The sequence below is a fragment of the Pinus tabuliformis genome, chromosome Q (assembly GCF_031772625.1).
Source record: "Pinus tabuliformis cultivar Carrire ecotype Pingquan chromosome Q, CPIR1, whole genome shotgun sequence".
NCBI classification, from domain to species: Eukaryota; Viridiplantae; Streptophyta; class Pinopsida; order Pinales; family Pinaceae; genus Pinus; species Pinus tabuliformis.
The window spans coordinates 925,973,897-925,994,648 of NC_142296.1; the positions used below are offsets into that span (position 1 = coordinate 925,973,897).

A 20,752-nucleotide genomic window follows, 5' to 3' on the forward strand; every position below is an offset into this window, starting at 1 on the left:
ATTTTAAACTTGGAAAGTCCCTTCATGAATATTCCACCAGGCAAAAACTTTACTAGCGTTTGTACTCAACCTTTGCTCTAAATATGACTACTCTTTCATAATGTACAATCACAATCCAAATTTTACAATTTACTTATGATAACATATATTGTTGTGTTATATGTTCTTGAGAAAATTTACTTCTAGCTAATTTTTGGGTTCATAATACAACCTTTCAAGAGTACATAAGCCTCTAGAATGGTCACTTTAAGAATGTTGTCAACTCCTTTAAAATCCCCAACCATAAGCTCGAGGAGGAAGTCGATGCCTTTATTAATTAAAATTCATATTTAAAATTGAAAATAAGGTTCGACATTTTGACTACTGAGTTTGTCCTAAATCATTTTTAAGATCAATTTAATGACAGAAATGAGCTAACAGATTTAATTGCTTCATACCCATAAGAGAGATGAAAATTTACTAGTGCTTGTACTTAACCTTTGCTCTAAATATGACTATCCTACTCTTTCATAGTATATAATCACAATCCAAACTTTAAAATTTGCTTGTTATATTGCTGTGTTACATGTTCTTGAGATAATTTACTTCGAGCTAATTTTTTGGGTTCACAATACAACCTTTCAATTTCAGCAATACATAAGCCTCTAGAATGGTCACTTTAAGAATGTTGTGAACTCCTTTAAAATCCTAACCATAAGCTTGAGGTGGGAGTCAATGCCTTCATCAATTGAAATTCATATTTAAGATTGAAAATAAGGTTCCACATTTTGACTGCTGAGTTTGTCCTAATTCGTTTTAAAGATCAATTCAATGACACAAATGAGCTGACAGATATAATAGCTCCAAACCTATAACAGACATGGAAAGAGACATACCTAATTGCTTAATATCTCGAAGCCTGCAATTTAAAACACTCTCAAGTAAAAACTCCAGCAAGATAATTCAAAGAGGAAAAACTCAGAACTAAAGCTTTTTTAAAATGAATCAACAGCCACTATCTATCCTCTATAATTAGCAAATTTATAAATAATTACACAAGTACCATCGTACCGTTGGAATTGTTCAGTATCTATAAACCTGAGACTAAGCTGCAGCAAAGAAAAAATTTATGGTAAGAATTATACCAAAAAGTAATACTGATGCTCTGTTCCACTACACTTAGATAAAATAGCTTCACTAAACACCTGTTTTGTGATTTTCTTTCAGTAAAGAGAAACATAAGTAATTTGATATACATGTCGTAGTTAATCATCTAACATATCTATAACTTAATGTCCTCTAAAAAAACTAGGAAAGCCACGCAAGTCTTCATTTCCAAACACACATGGCAATTGAACTTTGCTATTTGCACACAAAGAAATGCATGCAATTAACAGTAAGCCAAGCCTTTTGGGTGATTGAGCCCAATACATGACATTGAAAACGTGTAACAGGCAAAATATGACCATTTGAGACAAAAATACACTTTTGGCCCTGTTACCCCTCTATCAGTGGGGTTACATAAATTTTTGCAAGCAAATCATTAACCACCATTGTAAGCCCAAGGTCACAAGTTAAAGCCTTGTAAAAAACCATGTGAGGCCATGTATTAGGCATCCTAGACCTAGTGTCTTGTCTTTTGAGTCTGTATTCATTATGATTGGTCGGGCCATGCCTCGTCCCTTGAGAGCTTCATCTTGGTGATCTCGTCCCTAACCGGATTGGAGGACCTTGGGAGGTTTTTCATGAGGACTCATGGTTCTATGGGAGCCTTGTCTTTGTAAGGGTGATCACCGATGTATGGACCAATCCAGGTGCACCTATGTCATTCCATATGGTTTCATGTCTATAGAGTCTGTAGGTGACCTTGGCCTTGATGCAGTATTTCTCATTACAACTCTAACAGCATAGCAGTCTCATTTATCAGCGTTCACGTTTCCCATTGCAAAATGGTCATTGTGGTCGAAAAGTCAACCCAAGCTCAGATTTTAAAGCATGACTAGAGGATTCCATGCCACATGGAATTTTTTCAATCAGAGCATCTAGTGGCTAGTTACAGTCCAGTCAAACTTGGTCAATAGTACAGGAAATGTTTTCAGGAAATTTTTAGGTGGAGCATTACGCAAAACCATGCATGCATTAAGTCAAAATTTATCAGCTCGACAAGACGAAGAAAACCCGGAGCGTCAGAATTTTGAGATCGGCAACAGTGTTGGAGAGCAAGCACAGGGGCAATGTGACGTAGCAATCATACAATATGTGGCAATGTTCTAGCAGATATGAGAAAACAGAGACAGACCCAGTACAGATTAGGACATGCAAAGCAAAACCCAGGTTCCAATTTTTCTAGGAGGCCTAAGGCGTTGGAGATATACCACTGTGGGCCCAAGTCAAATTGCTAAGGGAATATTCAATGCCAAATCAAAGTCAAAAAAAAAGCCATTGGGTCAAATCTAGCCATTGGAGAAAAGTCTACTAGTTGTTGTAACCAAATTGGACCGAGAAGTTGGAAGATGGACCTATCTACTAGCCATTACAACTATTTTTTTCTAAAGGGACAAAGTTGTTTTCTTTTGGTCAATTCACACTCTTTTATGTGGACAAATCGACTCACTCATGGACCAAAAATGCTAGACGTTGGGGGGAATCTTGGTACTACTTCACTTTTTTACCATTGAAGACCATTTTCAAAGGGAAATCGTGAATTATTTTGGGCTATGTGGACAAATTCGACCCCCTTGGGGAAATTCATGCTATTTTGTAATATTTTAAGAAAATAAAAAATTGTTAAATCCCAAATTGTGGAAGACTAGCAATATTTTAATGAGAAGTCAACTAGCCATTAGAATATTTTCTATAAAAGGCTAGACTCTCCTCCATTGTAATCATTGTTGATCATTTGAGACAAGTGCTATCACAAATAAAGAGCTCATTTTTGCAAACTCTTGTAATTCTTTACAATTGTGGGATGGTTTTCGTCTTTGTTCTTTTTCTTGTTATGGTTATGGTTATTGGGCATAATTTATAAAAATTCTAATTTATTTATGCATATAAGTAAATTTATCCAAAGACTAATAATCTCTACCATCGAGGAGCTAATATGCTACATGGAGACAAGCGACTAGGGTTTCTTCTACTTGTTTGATCTTGCTTGCAGGTGAATCGATCCAAGGGTTTTGGACTGCTTCAAAGGAAGGCTTCATTATTCCAAGGATTTTGTATTTCGCTAGACACAAAGAATAGATGTCGGAGACACCAAGGATAAGCCACTCCTAAGAGGTAAATTAAGCAATAGTGGGAGCGATTTCCTCCAGGACGAAACCCACTTCCTTGACACAAGCCGGGCCTAGCGACTTAGAAGGGCTTTGACTTCACATCCCAACAAGAAGTAAGTTCTCAAGGCACAGGTATTCCAACAACCAAAAAATATCTAAAAATATTCAAATTCTCTTTTATTTTTCTTGTTGGTTATTACTGTTAGATCATTTTCAGCAAGTTATTTAGTGGGAAGAAGTGTCAAATTTGTAGGATCTAAGCTCCCACTTAGATACAAGTTTCATTTCCCATATTTTTACACTTGTATCTAGTCAATTGGCTACAAATCTATAGGTGGAGAGGGTTTTTTTTGCTGGACTTGCATTCTACAACCATCCAAAGTAAGTTCTCAAGGCCTACAGGTAAGCATCTTAAGCTAGGATTTAATCATTTATGGTCATTCGCTTTGTGAAATAGTTGAATTTCCTTTATTTTATAACTGTCAAAATTGACTACTTAAATTCTGGAAAAAAATTGTATAAATAAATATAATCAGAAATCTGAAAGGGCAATTTCCAGCTAGCTGGAAATTACATTTTCAATGAAATATTTGATAGAGGGGAGGCCCTAAAGCCTCTAAAGTACCCTCTAGCCTTCTCTCACTTTAGGGTGACTCCCTAGAGGTGTCTTGCACACTATGGGTTGGTTGTAATAACAAATCAACTTGCTGCCCTTGCGTTTTTACACAGGTTTCACAGTCTATCCCATAGGACAGCAAGTTCTTTTCACTCATAACTCTTAAACCGTGTATCTAAACAGAGAAATAACTCTAAAATTAGTTAGGATAAATTTCATAGACCAAAATCCATAGATTACACTGCATATCTTGAGTGATTTGGCTATTAATAGTTTCCTATTAGAAATATGCATTGTTTTATCACTATTTTATCAGCAGGACAAGAAGCAAATCTAGAACACCTTCATCCCATTGACGCCATATAAATCATGTTGAAGAAGATCAAAGAATTGAGGAGTGACAATGGCAGTGAATATGTCGGGGAGGCCCTAAAGCCTCTAAAGTACCCTCTAGCCTTCTCTCACTTTAGGGTGACTCCCTATAGATGTCTTGCACACTATGGGTTGGTTGTAATAACAAATCAACTTGCTGCCCTTGCCTTTTTACACAGGTTTCACGGTCTATCCCATAGGACAGCAAGTTCTTTTCACTCATAACTTTTAAACCGTGTATCTAAACAGAGAAATAACTCTAAAATTAGTTAGGATAAATTTCATAGACCAAAATCCATAGATTACACTGCATATCTTGAGTGATTTGGTTATTAATAGTTTCCTATTAGAAATATGCATTGTTTTATCACTATTTTATCAGCAGGACAAGAAGCAAATCTAGAACACCTTCATCCCATTGATGCCATATAAATCATGTTGAAGAAGATCAAAGAATTGAGGAGTGACAATGGCAGTGAATATGTCTCCAATGCTTTCGGGGACGTTTGTGCCAAGGAGGGCATTAGGAGAGAACTTACAGCACCCCATAACCCTCAGCAAATTGGGATGGCTGAGAGGAAGAACCGCAACATAGTTGGAGCGGCCAAGGCCATGTTGCATGACCAGGGGTTGCTCATGTTCTTATGGGCAGAGGCATGCAACACTACAGTATCTCTACAGAACAGGAGTCCACACAAAGTGATTGGATGATTTACACCAAAGGAGGCTTCCACAGGCAAGAAGCCTGATGTTTCTCACTTTCGCATCTTTGGCACCAAAGTTTATTGCCATGTGTCCAAAGAGAGCAGGGAGAAGATGGAGCCCACCATTGAAAAAGGAATTTTTGTGGGTTACAGTGAGACATCTCAAGCGTATAGGGTGTATATACTATCATTCAAGAAGATAGTTATCAAGCGGGACGTGAGGTTTGAGGAGGACAGAGCTCTGAGGGAATCCTTGGAGTGAGAGCAAGTTGGAGTACTTAAGGAGGAGCTACTTGCTCCCAAGCAAGAGCCTCAGTCAATGACACAGATTGAGTCTCAGCCAAGTGGCAAGCAGGTCGTACAGCTAGATGACAAGGAGTCATTGTAAGATGAGGAGGAGAGACCAGGACGAATGGAGGTAGCCACTCAATCAGTGACTCCCAGCACAAGGAAGAAGAGAGCCAAGTGGGCTGAGAGGTTGATTCAGGAGGTCCGGGAGCGAGTTGAGACTCCCAACTCCATGTTCAGACTAAGCAAGCAGCCACAGAGGTACACCGGGTACATGGCACTGATGACTGAGTTGTTAGACTCAGAGCTTTCTTGTTATAAGGAGGCAGCCTCTCAACAAGTTTGGCAGGATGCCATGGTGGAGGAATATTCCTCCATCATGAAGAACGATGTCTGGGAGATTGTGCCATGCCTAGAGGGGAAATCAGTGGTAGGATTACTCTGGATGTACAAGGTGAAGCATGGAACAGATGGGATTGTGGAGAAGTACAAGGCCAGGTTTGTAGCCAAGGGCATCGACTATGATGAGTTGTTTGGTCCAATGGCACGTTATTCATCCATCAAAACGATTCTGGCACTTGCAGCTCAAATGGGGTGGAAGACCTGCCAGTTGGACGTGAAGACATCATTCCTCAACAAGGAGGTCGAGGTAGAGATTTATGTGGAGCAGCCAGAGGGGTTTGAGACTTTCAGCAGAGACACTCATGTTTGTTTGTTGAAGAGAGCTCTTTACGGGCTCAAGCAGGCACCGAGAGCATGGTACACTCACATTTATAACTACCTTCAGGGATTGGGCTTCACTAAGAGTGAGGCGAACACCAACCTGTACTACATCATGATTGGAGGGGTTCCACGCATTCTAGTGCTCTATGTTGACGATCTTATCTTGATTGGAGTAGACAGCTTGTCCCAGGATTACAAGGCAAATATTGCAAGAGACTTTGAGATGAAGGACATAGGGCTTATGCACTATTTCCTCAGGCTGGAGGTATGGCAGGGTGATGGGGAAATCTTCTTGAGGCAAGGGAAGTACACTATAAAGATTCTCAAGAGGTTTCATATGTAAGATTACAGGCCCATGACCACGCCTCTAATCATAAATTGGAGGAAGGTTTGGACGCTAGCAAAGCAAAGCGAGTAGATGCTACATAGTATAGGTAGCTCATCGGGTCGTTGATGTACTTAGTCAACACACAACCTGACATATGTTTTACAGTGAACCAATTGAGCCAGTTCATGATGGATCCTACCAGAGTTCACTGGGTTGCTCGAAGAATGTTTTCAGGTATCTTAGAGGCATGACAGATTATGGATTATGGTACAGACAGGTTGATGGGGTGACGCTTCAGGGCTTCATAGATGCAGATTGGGTAGGGAGCTCCACAGATCGAAAGATTACTTCAATTTGTGTCTTCAACATTGGGTCAACAGTTGTTTCCTGGTTCGGTAAAAAGCAAAGATCAGTTGCACTCAATTCAGCAGAGGTAAAGTACATGGCTGCCAGTTTGGCAGCGTGTGAAGCTATCCAGATGAGGAAGTTGCTTACGGGACTTTTCAAGCAGAGGATGGAGCCCACTGTGATACACTGTGACAATCAGAGTTGCATTAAGCTCTCTGAGAATCCAGTGTTTCATGATTGCTCCAAGCATATCAAGATCAGGTATCATCATCTCAGGGACTGTGTGCAGAAAGGGATAGTGAAGCTACCATACATTCCAACAAAGGAGGAAATAGCAGATATCTTGACCAAGGCATTGACAAGAGGCAATTTCGTCTATTTCAGAGATAAGTTGGGAGTTGTACAGAATCCCTTCCTCACTAAGAGGGAGTGTTGAAAATGTAGCGATGGAAGGTATTTTGGCTTGTGCCTTAGCTAGTGAAGACCACGAATTAGTCTTTCTCTAGCATGAATGTGAGTTAATGAGATAGACTTCAGTTATGATGAGTTGATCTCCAGTTTACCGGAATGGCCATCAAGTTTGCATGCGTAGCGTTGGAGCTTCTTCGTTGGAGTCTTCTTCAGTTAAACTACAGGATGAGGAGGTGACAAGTTGAGTTAGAACGAGTTAAGACTTCAGTGTTTATTGGAGAGAGAACGAGTTGAGTTCTCAGTTAACTCACAATTACAACTATAGTAAATCAAGGAGGAACTCGAGCTAGTTAACTATGAGCTAGTCCAAGTGTAACTAGGACTTGCTCCAGTTAACTAGCGAAGGAAACTCGTGACACTAGTGTGAATTGAAATTTGACCAAGCCTCCTACATGCATCGATTTCTATCTATAAAGAGAAGGACAAAGGCCTAAGTTGCACGAAATGCTGAAACGTTTCGGAATTTCCGAAACGGGTTCATTTAGAAACGTCACCTCCCAAAAATGGAAATGTCAGTCGAAGCGCCGACTAAAACGTCATATATAACACATTATCCTGCAAGTAAAAAGGGAATAAGACCCATAGATGACAATTTAGAAGGAAAACCAAGTCTATATTAACTCTCATAGATGATTACATGATGGTCGAGTTTTGGAGTTTCAGGTACGAGTACGGCATGAAACGTCGAGTTCCTAGAAGTTTCGTGCAACATAGACAAAGGCACAAGATCACAGATCATTCTGTGTGTGGAGTGCACATAATTGAGGAGAAATTGTGCAGAAGGAAATAGGAACCTAAGTGCGCAAGGATTATGGAACAAGGGATTAGGATTCTCAGTGGAGGTCAATACTATCTTCAACAGAGATCAATTGTGCAGGGTCGAGATCAAGGCAGATAGTGATCAATTGTAGAAGCTGAGATTAGCAAGGAGAAGCCTAACGCTTTCTCAGAGACAGATTGTTGGCTGCAGTAGCAGCGTGAATTGTAATAGATCCATTTGCTCAAGAACAATCAATAAAATACCACAACAAAGAAAGCAGGTTTTCCCTTTTGGGTTTCCTGGGTAAAACAAGCATGTCAATTTTGTGTGCATGTGTTTTTATCTTGATTATTTTCTGTTGCTTATTGAAAGTTTGGAAACTTTGTATCTTGGTGAAAGTAAATTTTGTTTCAGTTTTCAATTGCCTTGTTTTCAGTAATTCATCTAAGTAGTGTGCAGAGTTTCAAGAAAATTAACATTCTCCTAGTGTTTTTTTTCTGCAGACAGGGAGGCCGAGTTATTGAGGACATGAGGGTTCCAAGAGAGGTCGAGTTTTCTCTGAGAGAGGTCGAGATTGCCAGGAGGAGGTCATACAGATTGCCAAGAGGGTCGTACGAGTTGCCAGCATAGTCGAGAGGCTAATTCCATCCAAATCGTGAGCATCAAAGAACTAGAGGAGGCCGACGTGTGAAGTCGTACAAGCCGTATTTTCCAAGAGAGGTCGTGTCAGGTTGCAGAGGGAGGCCGTGAACCTTCCAATGGTTACATCAACTTGTGGAGGTGAAGAAATATTTTGTTGGAGCTTTGCTAGGGTTTGGAAAGCAGTGTTGTAATATTGCAAATTTTGTTGAAGATTAATAAAACCCTCAGATATGAAGAATTGGTTTTCCCTTCGGGGTTTTTCCAAGGACATTTTGTCCAATAATATTGTGTCCATTTTGTGATTGGTTCTCTCTCAGAGTTTCTGCAATTTATTTTCTTGGTGAATATTGCAATCGTGTTTTTATTCAATATTTGCAGTAAAACAATTTGCTCATAATTAAATACATTGGATAATTACTGGTTGATTGCAATAAGCGATATTTGTATCGAATTTTCACATGGTCTCCCTCCTATCCCAAGTCTCCCTAAATGAAGTGTTTTGCTACATTAATCGTAGGCATATACTGCAAATATTACTAAGTAAATCTCAATTTTGAATATATGTATCCACCTTCAATAGTCAAGATCAATGATATTTTTGAGCCAGAATTCTGGAATGGCTCCTAGCTATAACCCCCAAATTTTTGCACTTTGTTGTGTCATCTCAACACAGGTTTTACTAATGTAATAAACACCAATTTCAGTCAAAAAGAAAATGAAAAAAAATCTCATATTTATATGTGGTTGGCCCTTCATAACAAGGTGCTTACAAGGGATAATTTGCAAAAAAGGAGCAAGGGTGGCATCGATCGATGCTCTTTCTGTAACATTAATGATGAATCAATTTTTCATCTATTTATTTCATGTTTATATGTTGCTCAATTTGGGAAAGAGATTAAATATTCCATAACCTTAAAAATGTCTAGAGTGGTAATTCGAGATGGGATGGGAATGTGATTGTAAAGACAATTCCTTGGGGGATTTGGCTTTCTAGGAATGCTAGTCTATTTTATGATAGGGTCACAATGTTACTTGGAAGCGGGAGCGGGAGCGGGGATCGAGAGCGAAAATGGGAGCAGGAGCAACCATTTTCAAAAGCACCCGGTTTGGGAGCGAATCCGAGAGCGATTTTTTAAAAATATATATATTTTTTATATTTTTTAATTTTTGATACATATATGTCAACAAAAACATGTAGAATGATGAATTAGATACAAAAAACATAAAAAAACATAGATTGATCATTGAACCATATCACATCAATCATCTAGATTCTAGAAATTATAATTTTCATCAACCATGTCCACAAGTTAGTAAAATACATATTACAACTACAACATAATGAGTCTCGTGAATCATGATTCATCAAATTCAATCTTAAAGTTTCAACTTCAAGCTTTCAAAATTGAAAATTCAATATATAACATTTATCATCATTGATCACCAAAGTTGTACTTGTAAGCTAAGTTTAACGGTTAACCATTACAAGAAGTAATATCTTAGATATTTCTAAGTCCTAACTTCTAACTGTTAACATGAAATGAAATGTTATAAAATGAAACATGAATAATGAAATGAAATGAAACAACTTTAGTCTTTCACGAAGCATCATATTCATAATTCACAATCATTACCAATGAGTTATAATTGCCAACTTCAAACTTCAAATTTTCATTGCCACAGTCATATATTGTTTACAAAAAATATCATTATGATATGAAAGAGTCAAGGACTCAAAACTCAACAGTTATGAAAACTAAAGTCTAATAGAAACTAGAAAAGACAAGTAAATTGTAAATCTACATGTGGCCCTTGCCACGAGAATCTCTAGGAGTATAAGCAGGTCATGGTGGTCTTCTAGGAGTCTCCCGCACAGACCGACGACCAGAACTAGAACCTCCATGTGAGGGTGTAGATGGAGGTGGCGACAGCAAAGGAACAAGACTCGGACCTCGAAAACTGCTACTGGATGGTGGAGGTGGAGGTGGCATGGCTGCTACAACTGCTGCAGCTGCTTCATCTTCATCCCTTATAAGTTCCTCTTCCAGTTCTTCAAGATGCACTATAGCATCCTCCAAATTGTCATCCTCTGGGTGATTGTCCCAAATTCTATATGTGGGATCCTCATAAGCCCGATCACAGTAATGACTCAACAACCTCAAGTTGTAGTGCACATAAACCAAGCTTTCTGCTCGGTTTTCATTGAGTCTGTTTCTTTTCACATTGTGTATGAAGTTGTAGGTGCTCCAACACCTCTCTGCAGAAGAAGTATTCACAACCTGTGATAGAACTTTTTTTGCCAATTTGGCAAAATTCCATGGCCGCCATATGTTTCCCACCATGTGAGAGCATCAAATCTGTCTCTGTCTTCCATTACATGGAAGGTACCAAACAAACCAGTGCCACTGAAGTATCTACCTATTTCAAGGCGCACAGCTGCACATTCCTCCCTGTTAGGTATCAACTTTTCCAATGCTTGCAAATATCCACTAGTTACCTCTGCATCTAAATGGGGTTTGGTCCTAATCCCACCCCCTGGTACAGGTTGGCCCAACCAAGATGTAGAGTAGTATTTTGGCATAAGGATATACGCCAAGAAATGTAGTGGAAGATTAAGTTTATTCCACCGTACACACACAAAATCGTGAATCATTTTGTACAAGTCGGGATCTCTGTTATGAACAATATCTTTTATTTGCCCCAACATGGTATCCATCTGCTCATACACCTCGCCAATCACTGGTTTGTCTGTATCTGCAAACCGAATCATGTGATAAATGGGCTTGGTGAAATCCAACACTTGCCTCACACTTGTCCAAAACTGACCATCAAGAGCGGCCTCCTCCACCAGTTCAAAACCTTGCCTATCAGCTGCATTTGTAGCCCTTTCCTTTAATACCTGCCAATGTGGACTTGATACCATGCTAGCCAATGACTCTCTTACCTTCAAAAGGCGCCTGAAGGTGAGCTAATAGCTACCAAATCTGGTCTTTCCAATCTTCAACAACTCCAATCTCGAGTGACTGCGGAAAAGGCCATGTGCATTACTATGATTTGTAATAAATTTTATCATTTGTTTGCCTTTCTTGTACAAATCACCAATCCATTGGTATTGTGCATTTTTGTTCTTGACAACATCATGTATCAGAAGGTTCAATGTGTGAACCAAACATCTAGACCAAAATATGTTGGGGTATTTATCCTCAATAATTGCCCCCGCTGCCTTACAATTAGGAGCATTATCAGTGATGACTTGGATGACATCGTATGGCCCAATACGGTCAATTGTTTCAAGCAATGCTTCTACAATGTTGATGTCGGTCCTGAACTTGTCTGAGTAATCATGTGCAGTTAGAAAGATGGCACCACTAACAGACACAACAAGAACACTTATCAATGGCTTGCCTTTTACATTTGTCCATCCATCAGATACAATGGACACCCCATGGTCAGTCCAAGAACTTGTCATTCTATTCAAAGAATGTGATATATTTGCTTTTTCATGATCAAGTCCAACGGTTCTTGCCTTGTCATACCCAGGGCTCTTGTATCCTTTAGGGGCATCATTTATGGCAGAAACCATTTCGTGCCAATAAGGTGAGCGAAGAACATTGAATGGTATCCCACATGCATAGAGAAACCTGTAAACCTTAGAATCCACATCATTCCTACACCCCTCATCAAGAAAATCTGATATGGTTCTACGCCTTAAACCTGATGACCTTGTGCCTCCATATCCACTGCCTTGGGAGGATGCTGAAGGAATTCTTTGTGCTTGTGATTGTGAGCTTGGTTCAAAGAAACCCCTTGATTTTTTTGATTTGTATTGGGCTTCCTCCTCTTCCCTTATGTATTTGGCTTTATCCGCTGCTGACACCGCTGGACAAGTTTTGATTCCTATTTGTTTGTCTCCATCCCATGGCCTTTTCCCGCAGAGGTGTTTTCTGGCACGGGTGTATGAACCTGTGTAATCATTGTTGCAATGGGGGCAATGAAATTTAGTGGTTCCACCCCCTTTCCCTGCTTCAGGCCTGTTAACATATTTCCACAATGGGGTTTGGTCTTGTTTAGTTTTTTGAGAGTCATGTTCACCCTCCTCCAGCTCCTCCTCACCGGGGTTTTCATCAAATCCACTTTCTCCAGCTTCTTCATCCCCCTCTTCATTTTGGCCCCTCCGTTTCCTACTCTCCAGCACCATAATAACCATAAAAGGGACCAAGAAGAGGAAAATCCCAAGAAATATAGCCAGGTCCATGATGTTTGATATTTGTAGGGTTTTGAATCTGCAAATTAATTTAATTTATTTAGATTAATTAATTTAATAATTTTAATCTATTAATTTAATTTAGATTCATAATTTTTTTACTAAATATAGTTAATAAACTAAATTAAACTACCTAAATTACTACCTAACTAAATTAAACTAACTAAACTAACTAAATTACTAAGTTACTTACCTCTGCAGGCTTGCTCCTCGCTCCTCGGCACTTGCTCCTCGCTTCTCCTCGCTCCTTTGCTCTTGCTCTCCTTGCTCTGGCTCTCATACAAGTGATAATGAAATGTTTGTTTGCCCCATTGGGCTTTTAAAACAATTTTTTTTTTTAATTGGAAATAAATTCGCGTACGCGGCTTTTTTTCCGCCCAAATCGCTCCCGGCATCGGGCGATTCGCTCTCGAAGCGAATTTTTAACGCTCAGGAGCGATCGGGAGCGTTCGCTCCCAGATCGCTCCCAAGCATTAAAATTCGCTCCAGGAGCAACGAGAGCGAACGCTCTCGATGTCGCTCCCTAAATTGGCAGGGAGCGCAAATTTTTTTATCAAAAACGCTCCCGAGTCGCTCCCGCCCGGAGCGCAGATTGGGAGCGGGAGCGGGGGGGGGGGGAGCGCTCCCCCACAACATAGATAGGGTCACACTTCATATACAATGTGATACACAAACTCTAAACATTCTCAACAATTTTGTGGAATTAAAAGTTGAAAAGCCTATGAGGCAAATCAAGGCTAAGGTCATATGTGAGTTTGGTGCTTGGATTTATTTTTTATCAAGAAGCAACAAGGGATCCACAAGTCTGTAGAGCAAGGGTGGCAAAACATCTGTCAGACATTCATTTAAGTTCAAAGTTTGCTTAGAAATGGGTCTAACAACTTCACATCGCTTATGGCTATGAAGCTTTCTCTTATGTTAGCATTTGAAAAAGGTGTTTGTAGAGTTCAATTGTTTGGCAATTCACTAGTGGTAATTAAGTGGATGGAGGGTACTTTTTCTTGTGAAAACTTCCTTTTACATCCTATATTTGATGATACCTCGACTATAAGATCCACTTTCCTCTCCATATATTTTCAACATATCTCTGGAGAAAGGAATGGACAAGCCAATGGTGTATGAAAAGAAGGTTTGCAGTCATTTCGAGTAACTAGCAAATTTGGGAGGAGGTGGATGGGTGTGTCTCTAAATATATTCATTCTTCTTTCTATTAGTTCTAATTTTGGTAGGCATAGAGAAGATATCTTACACTGGGTTTTCCGGACTCTATAAAGTGAAGTTGAAGATATATTTATTTGGATATGCATTGTTTTGTAAAGATCTCATATAAGATTTGACTTGTGAAAAATAGTCTTTCCTAATAGGATACAGGCTAAGTCACCAGGTTCGTGTTCATGTTCGAGTTTGGCGACCTTAAAATTCGAATAAAGTTCAGCACCTAAAATTTTGCCGATAAAGTTCGACATAGAAATTTGAAAAAAAAAATGTATATATATATATATATATAAAATTAAAAAAAAAAAAAAAAAAAAAAAAAAACAATTTAAAGTCAAATTCAAAGCCCATAATGCACAATTACAAACACATAAGATTATTGCTCAAACATTTAAATCATTTCCACATAATTTTATAAACCATGAAAGTGAGTGCCAATAAAGAACCAACTTCCATACATAGTAAACAAGGTGAGAAATTCAGCATAGACATTCGCACCCATATCAAATTCAACAAAACCATGGGCCATATCAGATTTCATATATTGAAAAACAATCTGATAAAAAAGTATTCAAAATATATAAACTCTAAAGTTTAAAGTAGCTTGGCAGTTTTAGAAAATTGTTCATGCAAAAAGTAAACTAGAAATCTAAAACAAGAACACAAACTAGAAATCTAAAACAAGAACACAAGTTTTATTCTTGATGTTCCTGTGGCCCACTTGTTATATCAAAAAGTTCTATATCATCAAGAGCAGTAGGAGCTATGAATCCACTAGATGCTTCAGCATCAGATTCATCACTCAATTCCCTGTCAATGTCACTATCAATGTAAAAATCAGCTTCATCCATCGATGCATTTGGAACAGGATCGACCCATGGAGTAGAGGAATTGGATGACTCTTTAACTACATTTTTCAAAGCCAACTGCAAGTTACTACGAACATAAACAAGATCTTCTAATCTCCCAGATAATAATCTATTTCTTTTCTTGGAATGAATGTGGTCAAAGGAACTCCAATTCCTTCCACATGCTAATGCACTTGATCCCTGGCTTAAGATACGAATTGCAAAATTTTGCAATTTTGGTGCCCCTAAACCATAAAATTCCCACCATACTGCTAGATCACTTCTGCTCCTATCATACTTTGTTGATTGTGTTCCAAATAACCCTTCTTCTAACCTGTATTCCCTCAATTGAATTTCGACCAAACCTGCAATTTCTAGATCTGGATTTAGCTTCTCAATAGCCTGGATAAGTCCATTCATGACTTCTTCATCCCTATGTCTTGATAACCCAAACAATCTAGGGTCCAAATAGCATGATGTTGCATGTAATGGACTATGCATCATCTTCCATCTTTGATCAATTAAATCCCATATCTCCCGGTAATCAGCTTCCACATTATTAAAAGCACTTGCAATGGTCTCTTTGCAACGATCAATGCTTTCATAAACGAAACCCATAGAAGGTTTGTCACCATCAACCATGCGGAGCACATTAACGATTAGGCCATATATTTTTAAAACCTTGTTTGCATTTTCCCAAAAGCCATTATTGAGCACTATTTGTTCAACATTTTTCCCTTTAGTTTCTTTTGAAAGGGTAGATCTCTCCTGCTCAGTATTGCAAAAAACAGCTCTTAGGCTTGCTTTTTCCTCAACAACTCTTTTTAGAGTAATATAAAAAGTGGCAAACCTTGTATCACAAGGCCTCAACAACTCTTTTGATGCATTCTTCCTATATATGCTCAAAGTGAGACGATGGTTGATGATGAAGTTTGCAATTGTTTTGGCTCTTCGGATTGTCTCATTGACCCAAGGAAATTTGGCTAAGTCATGCAACATTAAATCCAAGTAGTGAGTTGCACAAGGGGTCCAATAAATGTGATTATACTTTTCCATAATCAGCTTCCCTGCACCAACACAATTTGATGCATTATTTGTAATAACATGGACCACATTTTCCTCCCCAACCTCTTGAATTGCTTCATCCAAAATTCCAAAAATAAATTATGATGTCTTCACTCGATCCATTGCATTTACTGCCTTCAAGAAAAGTACCCCTTGAGGACTATAAACAAGCACATTGATCAATGGGCGATGACACAAATCTGACCGACCATCACTCAAAATTGTGCATCCTGTAAGCTTCCAAGACTCTTTAATCTGAACCAACTTTCTTGTCACTCTGTCTTTTGTTTTCTTTAGCAAAGTTGTCCTTAAAGCTTCAGATCTGTGAGGAACATAGCCCTTCCCAAAATCAATGGCCTTTTCAATTACATTTTTAAAATATGGACTCCTCGCCACATTAAAGGGAATTGCACATGCACAAAAGAATTCTGCAATAGCATCATCAACTTCTTGTCTCTCAACAGGTTTCCAGAATTGATTTAATGTTTTGGTTCCACCTGTTTTTACTTGAGTAGAACTTGATCCACCAATGGTTGAGATTGAATTAATGGTGTTGGAGGAAGACATGGCAATCTCCCTCTCAATTCGTTGCCTCTTATTTTCCCTTTTCTCCTTTTCCATCTTTGAAGTGAAATAGTCTTTCTCCACTGTGGTTTTTTGTTCATCAGAGATCTTAGTGCAACCTTCAACACCACCTCCACTTCCATTGCTAATACTGAGAAGGTGATCCACTGCTCTAGTTAAAGAGCCAGTGAATTGATGTCCACACAGCTGACACAAAAGATTTTTCCCCTCTTTTTGACAAAATTCCATGCTACAGCAGTTGATTTTGGGGGTGTCATTGAAATTTGAAGGTTCTGAACCTCTAATTGTTGAAGATTGAGGTGAAGGCTTGAAGCCTGAAATGTCTGCAATTTTTTTTAATTTAAATTTTAATTAGTTTTATATTTTTTTGCAGAATGAAATTATGAAACTATAATTTATAAAATAAATTTAAAGAGTTTGGATCTCTCTTGTTGAAGCCTGAGAGTCCAGATAATATATTAAAAAAACTAGTAAATTGTAATTTGTGACTTACTAATAAATTGTATTTCACAGATAAAAAACTAGTAAATTGTATTTAATTGATAAAAAAAAATGTGTATTTTAATTTTTAACTTACTTGGAGGCTCCCTGGACAGTGCGGCTTGTTGGAGGCTACTTGAAGGCTTGTTGGAGGCTGCTTGAAGGCTTGCTGAAGGCTTGTTGAAGGTTGTTTGAAGGCGGCTCACTGCTCTGTCAGAACTGCAGCCCTCAACAGAACTCTGAATTATCTCCAAGTGTGAGCCGCTACCTTTTGAGGTTGGTCGTCGGCCTAGATGATAATTTGTTGCCAGTCACCCTTGCTGCCACAGAGATTAATCCTTCAAAACCCTTACGTTGCCTCAAGAATGCCGTTTGTTGTCCAATAGAGTCTCAGCCTGTGTATGCGTGCACGATGCAGGAGAGGGCAGAGTTGTTTATAAACAAAAACAAAACAAATAAGGATACGCAGCTGTGTATGCGTGCAACTTGCAAGAGAGGGCCGAGCCGCCGAGCTGTGTATGCATGCACGAGGTCGAGCTGTATATGCCGCTATGCGTCGTGTTGTAGCCTATCAGTGGTCACTTGTGTATGCCGGCGGCCGCTATGCGTCGAAAACCCGCGGAGAGCTCTATTTTGGTTTTATGGATTGGTCATTGTTCTGTATTATAAACAAAACAAACCCCTCAAGTTGCAACAAAACCAAACCCACGGGCCACATAAACAACGAAATTTAAATTTTTTTTAATTTGTAAATAGCGAAAAAATGAAACCCACGAGCCCGCATAAAATTCCATTTCTTTTAAATTGGGAAAAAACGAACCTCAACGAATTTAATGGTGCATTTAATTCGAAATTCATGAAATTCGAGATTAAGTTCGAGCCCCGGGGTTCAAATTCGGGTTCGAGTTCAGCATTTTGTTCGGAAAACCTGATCGAACAAATTCAAATTCGGTTAAAGTTCGGTGAATTTCGAATCTCTAGGATTAAATTCGCCAAACCCGGTGACTTAGGATACAGGTGTCTAAGATTTAATTTTAGAGTTGTTTATGGCTACACTATTTAGTCTAAATTTAGAAGGATGTGTCCAAGATTTTGAGCAAGACCAATTTTCTATTCTCTTTTAGATATGATGAAGTGCTAGTTAGCATCTATAAAATGTACTTTCTTTTTTATTAATGAATTTATGACTTTTTTTCATGGAAATATTATATATATATGTGGAAATGAATTTGTTATATATATATATGTATGTATGTATGTATGTATGTATATGTGTATGTATGTATGTTTTGTGACCAAGAAAGGTCAACAAGGCTAAAAAGTACAACCAATCACGAATAGACGATAGAAGTATCTAGAACATTATTGGATGTTTTAAAAGTTTATAAAAAGGAAAGATATAACTAACAAAAGTAGAAAGAGCAAGAGGATATAGCTCAAATACAAGAGGAAGATCTTAGGCACAAGGCCTAGCTCAACATCAGCATTATATATTTTCTTTTACCTAGAAATAAATCCCCAAGAAACTTCCGAGCACTTCCCCCCATTTGAAGGATGGTTCCTATTACAACAAAATCTAGCAGCCCCATATGATGTCAAGTCCTGAGCATCAAGGAGCTAGTTTTGTGCACTCAAGAAGGCTACCCACTATCACTATAGTAAATCTTCTTCACAGTTTCGATTGGCTCTTCTCCAATTCAAGGGGGGGGGCTCCCTAAAGATAAGATTGTTAAATCTATGGAGTGGAGGCACAAGGTGATTTTTTAAGAGTAAGCCTTCACAAAATGTACAATAGTATTGTAATGGATTATTGAGTGGTGTGAGAAAGGAGTATGAAGGCAGAAACACGAAGACCAAGTGTCAATCGATCTATGTGCTAAATAGAGTTAAAAGGCATGGATCTTTAATAAGGGTTGCTTATATTGCTTAAAACTACCACGCAAGCTCCATTGTGAGATATAGGAATTGAAGAGTTTCACACTATGGGCAATCGCATAATGGCAAGGTATAGTGGCAGCCAGCAATACAGGAATGCAGATCCACTTAGAAATAGCAATTGTAGAATGGTAAATCTACAAATGGAGAATTGTAAAGAATTAATCAGAAGAAAACACTTACAATGAAAGTAGGCATTCAAACAAGAGGAAATTGGTGTTGCAACATAGTTTGGAGGCAATTTTGTATCTATGTAAGTATGGGTGTGTAGGTCATTGACAGCATAAATAATGGAAAATGGTCTACCAATGGCATGAAAGTTTCAACTTTGAGTGTTTAAGCAATGTTAGCAACCAAGAAGATCAATGATGTCTCGACAATAGCATGGATAACAAATGCTTGATAAAAGGGTTATAAATCATCATATGAAGCTTCGTCGGAACTAACCACAAATCAATCTTAAACTCCGAGCTATTGAGCATACAGGTGGCATTGGGAAAAAAAAAGGTGCAGACCAAAGTTAGCTAGACTTGAGAAAGCAGAATTGCACCTCGAGTCTTTTTATGTATGCCAAAAATCATAATAAGCAACAAAGCCACATAAGAAATTCTTAATTGCTTCAGCACCGATGATAATTTTATACACTGTTGAACGCAGCATCACGGAATGTCGTGGGATATTCATCATGAGAATTGCATGTCATTTAATGAGAAACTCTGTAATGCTTGAGAATTGCATGTCGTTTAATGAGACACTCTGTAATGCTTGCTTGAATTCGCAACAGTGTGTGCCAGGGGGCTTGCATACATCACGTAAATGTCATAATTGACACAGTAATAAACATTTTCGGCGTACAAATTCATATTTAGGATTAAGAAAACGTCCATGCCGATTCCTTATACGTGATTAAACCATAACAAGGGTACGGGGCCAAAATCTTTACACTCGAGGGATGCGAAAACAGGTCATTTACTCAAAAACTAAAACAAACAAACAAACGCAAAATAACATCTCCATAAGGAAGTAAGGACATCACAACGCCATAAGATAGGAATTCAAAATAATAAAAACAATACGAAGAGGTCAAAATGTCGATACCGGATCTAGGTAAATAGTTCCATGAACATTGTCACGAACAGTTTTAGTGTGCCGGCGGTCTTGAAAAACAGGCGCCGTAGCCTGCTGAGAAAGAGGGAACGCCTCATCATAGCACGCCCCCATCCTTAATTCCCCGAAAATCTCAGCAAAGACTTCTCAATCTTTGCAAAAATTACCAGAAACTAGGGTTTTATTCCACGCAGATTTCCATTCAATTGGGAAAGACGCGGCTCCCCGCAGGATGCATAACACGAAAACAATAGGGACATCTTTTAAACGGAAAAGCGATGTCTTTTGGAGGCGAAAAGATGCCCGAGATATACTTGTGGGTCCGACCCGGACGAAGATTCTGGCCGTCCGGTTAGGATAGCAGGCGTGTGGACAGACTTGTTAGCATATAAGAAGCTGCACTCGTGCAGCGCTCTCGGCATTACAAAGTCATTAAAGGGCGTGCACATTGGTTGCGATCGTATATTCCCTCTTCGACTGTACACAATTCATATGTCAACAAAGCGGGGAATTTATTTTCTCACTTTTTCTATATATTCCACTTCATCCAACTATCTAGGCAAATCTGTTATATTGTATTTTAACAGGACATCGCTGACTTCATCATTCATATGAACCATGTGCTGCAACTGCACATTTCACATGTGAGAACATGCATAGAGTATCTTGATTTGGTTATAAACCATTATAGAATCCAATTTATAGGAGAAACCTTAGGAGATATTTTCCACGATGTGATTATTTTAT

At 38.7% G+C, this 20,752-nt stretch overlaps 1 protein-coding gene across 3 annotated transcripts in view; it reads right to left on the bottom strand.

Moving 5' to 3' along the window:
- LOC149222493 (uncharacterized) overlaps nt 1-20,412 on the bottom strand; it is a 297,411-nt gene extending 276,999 nt beyond the window's left edge. The window contains exons 1-3 of one of the 3 annotated variants that reach the window (XM_089385462.1): nt 19,997-20,412; nt 1,051-1,088; nt 876-898 (exon numbers count right to left, since the gene is read on the bottom strand). In XM_089385462.1, the coding sequence (XP_089241588.1) occupies nt 876-898; nt 1,051-1,088; nt 19,997-20,119 (184 nt within the window). In that variant the 5' untranslated portion in view covers nt 20,120-20,412. The remainder of the gene's footprint in view (nt 1-875; nt 899-1,050; nt 1,089-19,996) is intronic. The other 2 variants (XM_089385461.1, XM_089385463.1) reach the window with 2 other exon arrangements.
- Between the last annotated feature and the right edge of the window lie 340 nt (nt 20,413-20,752).